Source organism: Delphinus delphis, chromosome 1 (assembly GCF_949987515.2).
Source record: "Delphinus delphis chromosome 1, mDelDel1.2, whole genome shotgun sequence".
Lineage (NCBI taxonomy): Eukaryota > Metazoa > Chordata > Mammalia > Artiodactyla > Delphinidae > Delphinus > Delphinus delphis.
In genome coordinates this window covers 28,009,344-28,024,544 of record NC_082683.1, presented here as the reverse complement: position 1 = coordinate 28,024,544, position 15,201 = coordinate 28,009,344, and the positions used below count along the sequence as shown (strand labels likewise).

Genomic DNA, 15,201 nt, shown 5'->3' with positions numbered 1-15,201 from the left:
CTGTCCTAGTGTGGGTGACCAAGATGGCAGAATAGGAAGACCCTGAGCTCCCCACCTCCCATGGGCACACCAAAATTATTACTATGTACAGAGCAACTTTCCATAAAAATGACCTGAAGACTAGCAGAAAAGATCTTTTACAGCTAAAGATATAAAGAAGGAACTACAAGATGGGTAGAAAGGGGCAGAGACACGGTATAATCAAGACCCACACCACCAGGTTAGGTGACACACAAATGGGAAGATAATCACAATTGGAGATGTTCTCCCCAAGAAGTGAGAGGTCTGAGCCCCATATAGGGCTCCCCAGTCTGGGGCTCCTGCACTGGGAAGATAAACCTCCAGAACACTTGGTTTTGAAGGCCAGCGGGGCTTGTTTTCAGGAGAGCCAGAGGGCTGCAGGAAACAAGAGACTCCCACTCTCAAAGGGTACACACAAAATCTCACATGATCTGAGACCCAGGGCAAAAGCAGTAATTTGAAAGGAGACTGGGTCAGACCCACTTGATTTCAGAGAGCCTCCCAGAGAGTCAAGAGGAAACTGGGACTCACCCTGGGGACACAGATGCTGGCGGAAGCCATTTTGGGGAGCTCACTCTACAACGAGAACACTGCTGCTAGCAAGCACCATTTTGGACTCCTCCCACTAAGTTAAATGAGAACTGGTGCCAGCCTGCCCACCAGCCAGTTGCCAACAATCCTGGGACGCTTGAGGCCAAGAAGCTAGCCAGGTGGGGACACAGCCCCAAACACCAGCAAGTTTGCTGCCTTAGGCTCCCATGAGCCCTCAGCCACCCTGAACAAGGCTCTGCCCACCAGTGGATAGGCACTAGTCCCAGGACCTCCTGGGCCCTGGCCTTGCCCACCAGCAGGCTGACACCAACTCTAGGATCACCAGGGCCCCACAGCCAGAGATCCTCAGGAGCAGGCTCTTCCCACCAGTGGACCAACACTAGCCCCAGGATACCGTGGGACCTAGACCAATACATCCACAAGCCAATACCAGCTTCAGGAACCAGGCCCCCCAGCCAGAGACCCTGGGACCCAGCTCTGTGCACCAATGGAACAGAACTAGTCCCAGGATACAGCCTCACCCACCACTGGTTGGAACCAGCCCTGGGATCCCATGAGCCCTGGCCCTGCCCACTAGAGAGCAGACACTAGCCCCTGGGTATACCGCAGCCCTGTAGCCACCTGTGTCAGGACCCAGCCTGTAACCCAGTGGGTCAAAACCAGGCCGAGAACACCCACCCTCCACCCAGTCCCACCCACCAGCAGGACAGCATTAGCCTGGGAACTCCTCAGGGCTCTGCTGCCTCATGACGTGGCCCTGCCCACCAGTGGGCCAGCACCAGGACCAGAACGCCCCAGGCTGCAGCCAACCACACCAGAGTCGGAGGCCTCTGCATTAGGCAGGGTCTGGCAACCAACCGGTCTTGGACTTTCTGGTCCCAGCACGCCCACAGTAGTCAGCTTGTCATAAGGGCCCATGCAGTGCATATACAGGGCACCCCTAGAGCATACAGCTCTGGTGCCTAGAAGGGAGTCTGCTGCTCAGCCCCGTAGAATGTCTCTTACATAAGGTCACTTATCTAAGATTGGTAAACGGAACCAACCTATGAAATACATAGAAGTAAAAACAAAGAACTAGGCAAAATAAGGCAACAGAGGAATATGTTCCAAAGGAAGCATTCTACCCAATAAGACTGCAAGGTAATGACTGTAAAGATGCTCAAAGCACTCAGGAGAAGAATGAACACAGTGAGAGGTTAGAAGTTTCTAACAAAGAGTTAGAAAATATAATGAACAAGCAAGCAGAGCCAAAAAATACAATAATTGAAATAAAAGGAATTAACAGTAGGTTAGCTGATACAGAGGAACAGATCAGCAAACTGGAAGACACTGTAGTCAAAATCACTCAAACTGAAGAGAAAAAAGAAAAAGAATTTTAAAAAGTGAGGACAGTTCAAGAGAACTCTGAGACAACTTTAAGTGTACCAACATTTGCATTGTAGAGGTCCTGGAAGAAGAGAGCACGGAAGGAGCAGAGGATGTATTTGAAGACATAATAGCTGAAAACGACCCTAATCTGGGAAAGGAACCAAACATCCAAGTCCCAGAAGTACAGAAAGTCCCAAACAGACTCAATCCAAAGATTTCCACTCAAAGACACATTATAATTAAAATAGCAAACATTAAGGATAAAGAGAGAATTTAAAAGCATCAAAGGAAAAGCAACTAGTTACGTTAAAGGAAAATCCCATAAGGCTATCAGATGACTTTTCAGCAGAAATTCTGCAGGCCAGAAGGGACTGGCACCATGTATGTAAAGTGATGAAAGGGAAAAAACCTACAACGAAGAATACTATACCCAGCAAGCCTTTCATTCAGATTTGACAGAGAGATTAAGAGTTTTTTACAGACAAGCAAAGCTAAAATAATTCAGTACAACAAAACCAGCTTTATAAGAAATGTTAAAGGGAATTCTCTAAGCAGAAAAGAAAAAGTAACAACTAGAAAAATGAAAATTAAAAAAGGAAAAATTTCACTGGTAAAGACAAACATACAGTAAAGATAGTAGATCAGTACTATCTACTAGAAAGATTAAGACAAAAGTAGTAAAATTATCTATATCCATAATAAGTAGTAATGAATACACAAACCAAAAAACGTAAAATATGATGTCAGAAACATTAAATGTGGGGAGGGTAAAAATTCAGGGTTGGTAAAATGTATTCAAAATTAAGAGATCAGCACTTAAAATAATCATGTATAAACATAAATAGACTGGTATACATAAACCTCATGGTAACAACAAACCAAAAATCAGTAATAGATACACACACAAAAAAGAGAAAGGAACCCCAAAATAACACTAAAGATAGTCATCAAATCACAGGGGATGAGAGCAAAACAATGAGGAACAAAAAAGAGCTACAAAAACAACCACAAAGCAATTAACAAAATGACAATAAGTACATACCTATCAATAATTACTTTACATGTAAATGGACTAAATGCTCCAATAAAAAAACATAGGGTAGCTAAATGGATACAAAAACAAGACCCACAGTGCTGCCTAAAAGAGACTCACATCAAATCTAAAGGCACACAAAGACTGAATGTGAGAGGATAGGAAAGGTGCACCTAAATACATAAAGCAAACATTGACAGATATAAAGGGAGAAATGGACAGTTACACAACAAGAGTAGGGGACTTTAAAACCTCGCTTACATCAATGGACAGAGATAAATAAGGAAAATAAGTAAGGAATCACTGGCCATAAATGACACATTACAAGAAATGGATTTAATAGCTATATACAGAATAAACACACACACACACATATGTTTGTGTGTATATATATACATATATATATATGTAATATTTCACCCAAAAGTAGAACACACATTCTTTTCAAGTTCACATGGAACATTCTCTAGATCACTTGCTAGGCCACAAAACAAGTCTCAGTAAATTTAAGAGAAAAGTAAAATCATATCAAGCATCTTTTCCAACCACAATGCTATGAGACTAGAAACCAAATACACAAAAGAACTGTAAAAAACACACAGCACAGAAGACTAAACAATATGTTATTAAACAACCAATGGGTCACCAAAGAAATTAAAGAGGAAATCAAGATTATACCTGGAGACCAATGAAAATGCACACAATTATCCAAAATCTATGGGATACAGCAAAAGCAGTTCTAAGAGGTAAGTTTATAGTGACAAGCCTACTTAAGGAAACAAGAAAAATCTCAAATAAACAAACTAACCTTATACCCTAAGGGAACTAGAAAAAGAAAAAGAAAACCGAAAGTTGGTAAAGGAAAGAAATCATAAAGATCAGAGCAAAAATAAACTAGAGACTAAAAAGCAATAGAAAAGATCAATGAAACCAAGAGCTGATCTTTTTAAAAGATAAGCAAAGTGGATAAACCTTCAGCCGGACTCATCAAGGAAAAAAGAAACGTACAAATAAATTTTTAAAAAAAAATGAGAAGAGAGAAGTTACAACAAACAACACAGAAATATAAAGGATCTTAAGAGACTACTATGAACAATAATACACCAAAAGAATCACCTGGAAGAAATGGAAAAATTTTAGAAATGTACACCCTCCTAAGACTGACCCAGAAATACATAGAAAATATGAACAGACCAATTACTAGTAATGAAATTGAATCAGTAATCATAAAACTCCCAACAAACAAAAGTCTAGGACCAGACAGCTTCACAGATGAAGTTGACCAAACATTTAGAGAAGACAGCTTCACAGATGAAGTTGACCAAACATTTAGAGAAGAGTTAATACCTATCCTTCTCAAACTATTACAAAAAATAGCAGAGGAAGCAACACTTACGAATTCATTCTACGAGGCCAGTATCACCCTGATACCAAAAGTAGATGACCATAAAAGAAGACAATTACAGGCCAATATCACTGATGAACATACATACAAAAATCCTCAACAAAATATCAGCATACCAAATTCAACAATACATTACAAGGATCACACACCATGAGCAAGTGGGATTTATTCCAGGGATGCAAAGAACAATTTGGTATTTGCAAACCAATGTGATACACCACATTAACAAACTGAAGAATAAAAGTCATATGATCATCTCAACAGAAGCAAAAAAAGCCTTTGACAAAATTCAACATTCATTTATGATAAAAATTCTCCACAAAATGGCTATAGCGGGAACATACCCCAATGTAATAAAGGCCAAATATAACAGACCCACAGCTAACATCATACTGAATGATGAAAAACTGAAACAATTTCCTCTAAGATCAGGAATAAGACAAGGATGCCCATTCTGCCACTTTTATTCAACATGGTATTGGAAGTCCCAGCCACAGCAATCAGAGAAGAAAAAGAAATAAAAGGAATCCAAATTGGAAAGGAAGAAAACTGTCACTGTTTGCAGATAACACCATACTATACATAGAAAATCCTAAAGACACCACCAAAAAGTTATGAGAACTCACCAACGAATTCAGTAAAGTTGCATGATACAAAATATACAAAATCTGTTGCATTTCTATAAACTACCAACAAACTGTCAGAGAAATTTTTAAAACAATCCTGTTTATAATCGCATCAAAAAGAATAAAATACCTAGGAATAAATCTAACGAAGGAGGTAAGACTCAACTCAGAAAACTATAAGACACTGATGAAGGAAACTGAAGATTAAACAAACAAATGGAAAAATACACCATTCTCGTGAATTAGAAGAATATTGTCAAAATAACCACACTACCCAAGGCAAACTACAGATTCAATGCAATAAAATCAAACTACCAATGGCATTTTTCACAGAACTAGAACAAATAATTCTAAAATTCATTAGGAAACATAAAACACCCAGAATAGCCAAAACAATCTTGAGAAAGGAGAACAAAGCTAGAGGTATCATACTCCCTGATTTCAAACTATGCTAAAAACTACAGTAATCAAAACAGTATGGTAGTGGCACAAAAACATACACACAGATCAATGGAACAGAATAGACAGCCCAGATAAACCTATGCTTTTATGGTCAATTAATCTATGCCAAAAGCGGCAAGACTATATTGTACAATGAAGAAAAGACTGACTCTTCAGTAAATGGTGTGGGGAGAAGTGGACAGCTACATGGAAAAGAATGAAACTGGACCACTTTTTCATACCATATACAAAATTAAACTGAAAATGTAAGACCTGAGACCATGAAAGTCCTAGAGGAAAACACAGGCAGGAAACTTTGACATCGGTTTTAGTAATATTTTTTGGGTCTGTTCCCTCAGGTAAAGACAACCAAAGCAAAAATAAACAAATGGGACCACATCAAACTAAAAAGATTTTGCATAGCAAAGGAAACCCTCAACAAAATGTAAAGGCAACCTACTGAATGGGAAAGGATATTTCCAAATTATATATATGGAAAGAGGTTAATATCCAAAATGTATAAATAACTCAATATCCAACAAACAAACAAACAAACAAAAAATGGAATTAAAAAATGGGCAGAGGATCTGAAGAGCCATTTTCCCAAAAGGGACATACAGATTGCCAACAGACACACGGAAAGATGCTCCACATCACTAATCATCAGGGAAATGCGAGACAAAACCACAATGAAATATCACCTCACACCTGTCAGAATGACTACAACGAAAGGGACAAGAGATATCAAGTGTTGGCGACGATGTGTAAAAGGGGGAACACTCATGCACTGTTGGTGGGAATGTAAACTGGTGCAGCCATTGTGGAAAACAGTATGGCGCTTCCTCAAAAATTAAACATAGAACTACCATTTGATCCAGCAATTCCACTTCTGGGTATTTTTTACCCAAAAGAAACAAAAACACTAATTCAAAAAGATATATATGCACCCTTAAGTCCACTGCAGCATTACTGACAACAGCCAAGATATGGAAACAACCTAAGTGTCCTAAATGAATGAATAAAGAAGATGTGGTACACACACACACACACACACACAGTTACATACAATGGAATTATTACTCAACCACAAACAAGAATGAAATCTTGCCATTTGTGACAGCAGGGATGGACCTAGAGGGTATTACAGTAAGTGAAACAAATCAGACAGAGAAAGACAAATACTATATGATTTCACTTATATCTGGAATCTAAAAAACAAATGAACAAACATAATTAAACAGAAACAGAATTATAGATACAGAGAATAAACAAGTGGTTCTCACAGGGGAGGAGGTTGGGGAGATGAGAGACATAGGTGAGGGAGATTAAGAGGTACAAACTTCCAGTCACAAAGTAAATGAGTCATGGTTATGTTATGAAATGTACAGTGTGGGGAATACAATCACACAATTATAATTATGTAATATCTTTGTATGCTGACATATTGTAACTAGACTTATCCTAGTGAACATTTTGAAATATGTAGAAATGTTGAATCAGTATGTTGTGCTCCAAGAACTAACAAAGTATTGTAGGTCTATTATATTTCAAAAACAAACAAACAAATTCTTAGAAAAAGAGATCAGATTTGTGGCTACCAGAAGCAGGGAGTAGGGGGAGGGAGACTGGATGAAGGTAGTCAAAAGGCGTAAATTTCCAGTTTAAGTAAGTACTAGGGGTATAATGTGCGACAGGATATATATAATGAACACTGCTCTGTGCTATATATACAAGTTGTGAAGAGAGTAAATCCTAAGAGTTCTCATAGTAAAAAAAAATTTTTTTGTTTCTTTAATTTTTTATCTATATGAGATGATGAATGTTTACGATCTTATTGTGGTAATCATTTCATGATGTATGTAAGTCAAATCATTATGCTCTACACCTTAAACTTAGTCCTGTTATGTCAATTATATCTCAATAAAACTGGAAAAAATAAATAAATGAACCATGGAAATAGGGAAAAAGTTGTTTTTCACTATTAAGTAAATAAAAATGAAGTCACAAAATAGGAGGAAAAGTCATATTTGATAAAAGAATTATATCCATAATAAAAAACATAACTCAATAAGATGAAAACTAACCCAAGTAAAAAAAAAAAAAAAAGTGTGCAGGGCTTCCCTGGTGGCACAGTGGTTGAGAGTCTGCCTGACAATGCAGAGGACATGGGTTCGTGCCCTGATCCGGGATGATCCCACATGCCACGGAGCGGCTGGGCCCGTGAGCCATGGCCGCTGAGCCTGCGCATCTGGAGCCTGTGATCCACAACGGGAGAGGCCACAACAGTGAGAGGCCCGTGTACCGCAAAAAAAAAAAAGAGGAAAGTGTGTAACAACGATTATAAAAAACTAACAGAAAAATCCTTTGATTATAGAAACAAAATAAAAAGTCCCTCCTGAGGAAATATAAAATAAGAGATATGGTTTTTGACTTCAAAAAAACAAAAACAAAAGGACAAAAATACAAGGTTGGAAAACAACAAAGAAAAGAAAATGCTAGAAAAATTAAGTTACTGCTTACTCTTCGTCTGGGCTGGGGGAAGCCATCTCTGTGTCGTCTTCTTGTTCGGGAACGTGCCTGGATTCCCTGTCCTTTATTCAGTGGGTCAAAGGATTCTATGATATCCAAGAGAAAGCACAATGTGAGATAAATCACTCACAGACTTAAATAAACACTTAGGGTGAAGGAGGAAATATCAGGTAATCATCACTATATTCATTACTTTGTTTATGATAAAATATGGACTTTACTTATATACATAAGAAAACAAGGAGATACAGCATGTATAAAAACTTTATTATCTCGCAAAAAAAAAAAAGGGGGGGGGCTTCCCTGTTGGCGCAGTGGTTGAGAGTCCGCCTGCCAATGCAGGGGACACGGGTTCGTGCCCCGGGCCGGGAAGATCCCACATGCCACGGAGCGGCTGGGTCCGTGAGCCATGGCCGCTGAGCCTGCGCGTCCAGAGCCTGTGCTCTGCAACAGGAGAGGCCACAACAGTGAGAGGCCCGTGTACCGCAAAAAAAAACCCCAAACTTTATTAACAATCAAGAAAAATCCCTATATGATTACTGTGGGAAACTTAAAAACAACAACAACAAAAACAAATTAACCCCTTATAAAGAACAATATGGTATGAATTAATACCTTCAAAGGCAGGGACCATTTGTGCCCTAGATAGTTATCATACATTATAACTGCTTCATTATGCCAATTCAGAGTTGTACGAATATTCTAATAAAGGACTTTGAACAGACAGGTTACACTGCACAAACCTGATGGAAAATCTGCTTCCAGATCCTGTTCAGTTTCCCCTTTTGAGACTTGCTTCACTTCTAAATCAGCCTCTTGCACAGTATTTGACTTTAAGGCATAATGATTTAATTCTTCCTCCCAGCTATGTGGAGTAGATACTGCCTCTGATTCAAGATCACCACTGTAAGTACTTCCTTGGTCTGAAATATACAGAAAAACAAACAAGCCCTCAAAATGAGATAATATACTTGACATACTCAGAAACCTCTCTGAAACCCTAAATACCAAAAAGTCAGGTATGGTTGCTGGACAATTCCATAGGTACACTCAAGAATGAAGTAACTTGTTCACCAATATCACAGAACTAGATTTATATTCTTGGTACACACTTCAGAGCATTATTTCAATTAATCCTTAAAACCAATATCTGAGGTAGCTTTTATTAGTCTCTTTACAAATTAGCACAAAATCATAGATGTCTGATGCCCCCTACAAACAGCTAAAATTGCAAATATTAAATCCAAGGATGCTAATACTTTACGGATTTGTGTCACTAACAGAGGATAAAATTTCTAAGATTCAAAATACATTTACAATTACAAACCTTTTTCAAATATCTTGGTGTCTAGAAAGAGCTCCTGTTCAGAAGTTTGGGATCCTAAAGAAAAAGAAAAGCACATAATAAGTCAATTTATATGTATACAAAAAACAAATCGCATCTCAAATGAAATGACTGCACTAGGGAGGTTCTACGTAAATAGTCTTTATATGCAGAAAAGAATGGTTCATTAATAAAAGTCAGGCATTAGTGATAAATACAGTTAAATTACAATTGATAACAGTGGTTACACTTCTAGATAGCAAGCGGTATGAAAGAAGTCATGGCAAGAGAGACCTTTATTTTGGATTCTGTGCTATCTGAAATTCTTTTTTTTTTTTTTTTTAACCACAACACACACACACACACAATATTGATTTACTCACAGGTTGACAAATCTGTTTTAAATTCCTTTTTCCTTCCCTAAATAAAATATGCTTTACCATGCAGTGGAAAGCTGACAAACTTAGAATATAAATACATGAGCAATCAGCACATGGAACTAAACAGAACAAAGTTCTATCAATTATAAACTACTGTAATTTTTGTTTGTTTGTTTTTGGGCCACACCATGCAGCATGTGGGATCTCGGTTCCCCAACCAGGAATCGAACAAGTGCCTTCTGCAGTGGAAGCGCAGAGTCTTAACCACTGGACCGCCAGGGAAGTCCCTATAAACTACTTTAAAAGTAAAGAGTTTAGGGAATTCTCTGGCTGTCCAGTGGTTAGGACCCAGAGCTTTCACTGCTGGGGTCCAGGTTCAATACTTGGTCAGGGAACTAAGATCCCACAAGCTGCACAATGTGGCCAAGAAAAAACAAAAGAAAAAAAAAAAAGGAAGAAGAAAAAAAGTAAAGTGTTTAAAGATTTAAAGTATTAAAAAAAAGATTTTTTAAAAAACCAAGGAAAATTGTCTCTTTTCCCTGAAATCAAAGATAAATGAGCCAGATCCTTTCAGTTGGAATTAATTTCTCCCCCCTTTATATTTCTAAACCATTTGATTTTAATTACACTATGATGATTAAAACTATCTGTCTTGAAGCTCAGTCTAAAGTTTTTCTGTTTGACTGAACTGTAGGCAAAGGCAAAGTCACAATATTTGTATAGAGGAAACATTTGATAAATGCTGACTATTAACATGAATGGAGAAGCCAACTTAGAATGAGGTTTCTCATCAGGAATTGCTGGAACTTGCAAAATAAGTATCAGAAATTAGAAGATCAAGCATAGGTGCAGTACTCTTTTTATTTATTTATTTATTTATTTACTTACTTACTTACTTTACTTACTTATTTATTTATTTATTTTTGGCTGCGTTGGGTCTTCGTTGCTGTGCGTGGGCTTTCTCTAGTTGCGGTGAGCAAGAGCTACTCTTCACTGTGGTGTGCGGGCTTCTCACTGCAGTGGCTTCTCTTGTTGCAGAGCGCAGGCTTCAGTAGTTGTAGCTTGCAGGTTCTAGAGCGCAGACTCAGTAGTTGTGGTGCATGGGTTTAGTTGCTCTGCGGCATGTGGGATTTTCATGGACCAGGGCTCGAACCCGTGTCCCCTGCATTGGCAGGCGGATTCTTAACCGCTGTGCCACCAGGGAAGCCCAAGGGCAATATTCTAAGACTTTAAAATCCACATATAAATGGGTCAGAATTGATATTATACACTAAAGAGCAAAATGAGACCAGAAACTTTGGGATAATAACAAAAAGCTTTGTACCCATCTCTCAGAGTATATCTGATTTAAAAACGTACTGGCAACACAACAGAAAAGTTGACAGTAGTTTTTTCAAATGCTGTGGTGTTCAGAAAACCAGCTAGAATGTATTACGCAAAATCAGAACCCAGTGGCTAGCTTTATAAAAACCATCACAGAAAAAAAAAATTGTCAGGAAAGAGTAATTTCTTGGTTCATCAATGATATATGAAAAGGCCACTGTGGGCTTCCCTGGTGGCACAGTGGTTAAGAATCTGCCTGCCAATGCAGGGGACACGAGTTCGAGCCCTGGTCTGGGAAGATCGCACATGCTGCAAAGCAACTAACCCATGCACCACAACTACTGAGCCTGTGCTCTATAACCCGCGAGCCACAACTACTGAAGCCTGTGCACCTAGAGCCTGTGCTCTGCAACAAGAGAAGCCACTGCAGTGAGAAGCCCGCACACCACAGTGAAGAGTAGCTCTTGCTCACCGCAACTAGAGAAAGCCCACGGTGCAGCAATGAAGACCCAATGCAGCCAAAAATAAAATAAATTAAATAAATAAAAAAAATACGCCATTGCAAAAATTCACCTATACATTTCAACTCCCTTTAACACCATTTCCTTTATCTCTTCTTATATCCAAAAATCAAGGCAGTGCTAAATAAGGCTGGAAACCTTTCTGGAATTTATACTACTGAGTTCTGGTTAAAATCCTTTCTTTGGAGTCAGACAAACCTGGATTCAACTTCTGATTCCATTATTTCCTGATTTCATAACCATGGCAAGCCTATTTTCCAAAAGAGGAATCTAAAGTAAACAGTACCTCACTCATAGGGTTGTTGTGAAAATTAAATGAGGTGACGCACACAGTGCATTTAGGACAATGCCTAGAGTACGGCAAGCACATAAATGTTAATTACTGTTCATTATTCTACACTCATAAAATGGTATTTATCTATAGGTTATTTTGAACCAAATGGTTTTCCACCCTAAAATTCTTTTTACCTTCTACCAACATGCTGATTATTTTACAACAGTAATTTTTATCTGGAGACCATGGCTTTGACTGCAGGTGATAAAACTAGAACATGACCATGAAACATGGATTTATAAGTTATTTTTCTGGAATCACTAAGAACTAGAAACCGTATCGATTTCTTTCATAAACAGGATAGAGCTCCAGAGTTATCAACAAGTTTAACAAGCCCATAGACTTCATATTTAAAAACAAGTAAAGCTTTTAGAAACTCCTTGACTGCCTAATACTTAAAATTACATGAGCTACCTAAAAATTTATAGGTGTGTTTTTCTTTTTTTACTTTAAAATTATACCAACCTCCCTGAGATAGAGTCTTTTCCTTCTCTTCATCTTCTGCAATCATTTCTGCCATCTCAAGGAGATCAGCTTCAAAAGGATGTGAGGGAAGTTTTTCCTTAATGTCTTCAATACTCTCAGTGACTTTATCTTCATTATCCATTGAGGATGGAATAAGCATAGGGACAGGCATCTGAAAGACCAAGGATAGACTGAAGAGTTTCTTGGTCGACCATCAAAACTATTATTTGTGAGATCATTTAAATATAAAAATTATTAATAAACAAATTCAAGATATTTCTATTGCTAATGGTTAAGATAGTCTTGCTAGTTTGTTTTTATAAGACTGCAGCCATTTAAATAGAAATTCAGTAAGTGCTTTTCTGGATACTTAATGTGTCTCTGATTCATCTAAAAGAATAATTAAGTAATGAATTTTTGTTTTGTTTTTGACTATATTTCTTGCTTAATATTTTCACACAAGTGTTTCTCTTAAGAATTCAATACCGAGAAAATATATATTTCCAATAAAAAATGAATACATTTTTCTTTAACGAAAAGTCAGAATCCTGTAAATCACAGTATTCCTCTTTTCATTCTTGCTACAATCTAGGATTCTAGCATTCACACACTGTTTCTGATCTTTTTCTATGTTAGTGGTCTTTTGTGTTTAAAATGTTTTTAAAAAGCTAAATCATAACTTCCTCTGACAAGGCAGGGTACAAATAGAAGCAGTCCTTTATATATTCCATATTTAAGTAATATAACAGTATGATTAATAGCCAACCAGAGTCAGGTATATTTTACCAACAAGTAAAAAGTATTTTTATGGAGCTGTCAAATCTTAATTGAGAAAAATGCATACTAAATTAGGCTTAATCTCTAAATGATTACTCACTGGAACTGGAATTCCAAATGGGACTGGGGCATACTGAGTATAAAGATGAAGAGGTATAGGTACGAACACTGGTACTGGAACTGGCACCACAATAACTTGGGGCTGAGTTGGAGTGTCTTCTAATGGAAGAAAAAAAAAAACCCACAAAAAAACAAAGAGGGTTAGAAACGACATTTTAATTTAAAAAAATTTTTTAGGTATATGAAGACTTATAATTCAAAAGAAGTGTAATTTTAATTTAAAAAAAATTTTTAAAGCATGTGGACATTTACAGTTCAAAAGAAGTATCTATGAGGGACTTCCCTGGTGGCACAGTGGATAAGACTCTGTGCTCCCAATGCAGGGGGCCCAGGTTCAATCCCTGGTCAGGAAACTAGATCCCACAAGCATGCTGCAACTAAGACCTGATGCAACCAAATACATAAAATTAAATTTAAAAAAAAGAAGTATCTATGATACTAGGAATTCACAGAAAGGAGAAATAGCAAGGCTTGAGTATAACAGCACTAAAAAAAGTGGGCAACACAATAATTATCAGTGATACAAGGATAAGATGAATGAAGGATATAACTTGGATGGATAAATGGAATAGTTATCTTAGAAGAAAGGTATAGAAGACTTAACATGAATAAGTAGTGTATGTTAAAGAGGAGACTGAATAGGTAGAAGGGCCATTTTTGTGAGGCTATAATACACATTTGAAATCATTAGACAGTGGGGAACTACTACAGATTGGTTAGCACAAAGTAATGTGAGGAAAATGGCTGTAAAAAGATTAATTTGGCTGCCATCTTCACATGGAATAGAAAGTATACAATGTGGGAGGCAACTACAATATATAGAGCTAAGAAGATGAGGGCCTGAACTAGGGTGGTTATGATACCTGCAGGAAAAAAAATAAGTATACAGAGCAGAGGTTCTAAGATATTTTTTAAAAAAAGGAAACAACTTTGGGAACTAACTTAAACATGAGTAGGGAAAAAGTGGGAAGGATGGAGGTAGAAATCATTAACAACTATCTACAGAGTCTTTTCTGTAGGCCAGAAAAATGTTAGATAACTGTAAAATCATTAATGTAAGAGAAAGGTAATGCTGGTAAAAAGAAGTGAAAAGCTGACAATTTGACTAGGGTTAGAAGTGGGAAATAATATGGGATCAATTTTACCATGGTGCAGTGGACATAAAAAAAAAGTTATCTGATTAGAGATGTCTGATAACCAAGCTACATAATGCTAAACTGTCACTATTTGGGGATTGACATGTACACATTGCTATATTTAAAACAGATAACGAGGACCTACTGTAAAAAAATGATAAATAAAAAAAATATTTTAAAAAATGACTTTTTTATAAAGTCACTATTGGTACAATAAAAATACAGGACTAAGTCATCTATAGCCCTGCTGTTCAACATGACCCGTGGATCAGCAGCACTGACATTACCCAGGAACTTAAAAGATGCAAAACCTCGGCACCACTAAATGAGAATCCACTTAGTAACATTCCCAAATAATTCATATGCATATTAATGTTTGAGAAGTACTGGCCTAGAGGATAACCTTCCAGATCTAAGAATCTAGGATTCCTTTCCACTTTAAAAATTCTGGGATTTTCAGATGGCAGCATGCCAGAGACCCAATTCTCTAGGGAAACAAGCAAAGTTGGTGAAAACCTAAAAAATAACCACTTAATAAATTCTTTGGAAATTGTCCCAAAGGCATACAGCAAATGGAGAAATATTTATTCAAGAAAATCTACTAAATACAGTAAGAACAGTAGGCATCTGTGACTTTTGATCTACTACCTGCTCCACACCCCTGCCTCAGCCAGCTAAATATGATAGAAACTCCACTCTGGAATGGGTGGGACCAGAAAGAATGGGCTCCTCTTCCTTCAGCTCCCATCAAGGGTTACTGTATCTCACCAGGAGGGACAGGCCACCATCATTTCTTATCCCCTCAAAGTCCAGGTTAAAGAGGTTAATTTCCTAGTGAGTACAGCT

At 37.6% G+C, this 15,201-nt stretch overlaps 1 protein-coding gene across 2 annotated transcripts in view; it reads right to left on the bottom strand.

Annotated features, from left to right (window-relative positions):
• ZMYM4 (zinc finger MYM-type containing 4) overlaps positions 1-15,201 on the bottom strand; it is a 174,644-nt gene that overhangs the window by 23,265 nt on the left and 136,178 nt on the right. For both annotated transcript variants that reach the window (XM_060019103.1, XM_060019111.1), the window contains 5 exons: positions 13,200-13,318; positions 12,323-12,494; positions 9,303-9,356; positions 8,719-8,898; positions 7,967-8,061 (listed from right to left, as the gene is read on the bottom strand). In XM_060019103.1, coding sequence (XP_059875086.1) covers positions 7,967-8,061; positions 8,719-8,898; positions 9,303-9,356; positions 12,323-12,494; positions 13,200-13,318 — 620 coding nt within the window. The remainder of the gene's footprint in view (positions 1-7,966; positions 8,062-8,718; positions 8,899-9,302; positions 9,357-12,322; positions 12,495-13,199; positions 13,319-15,201) is intronic.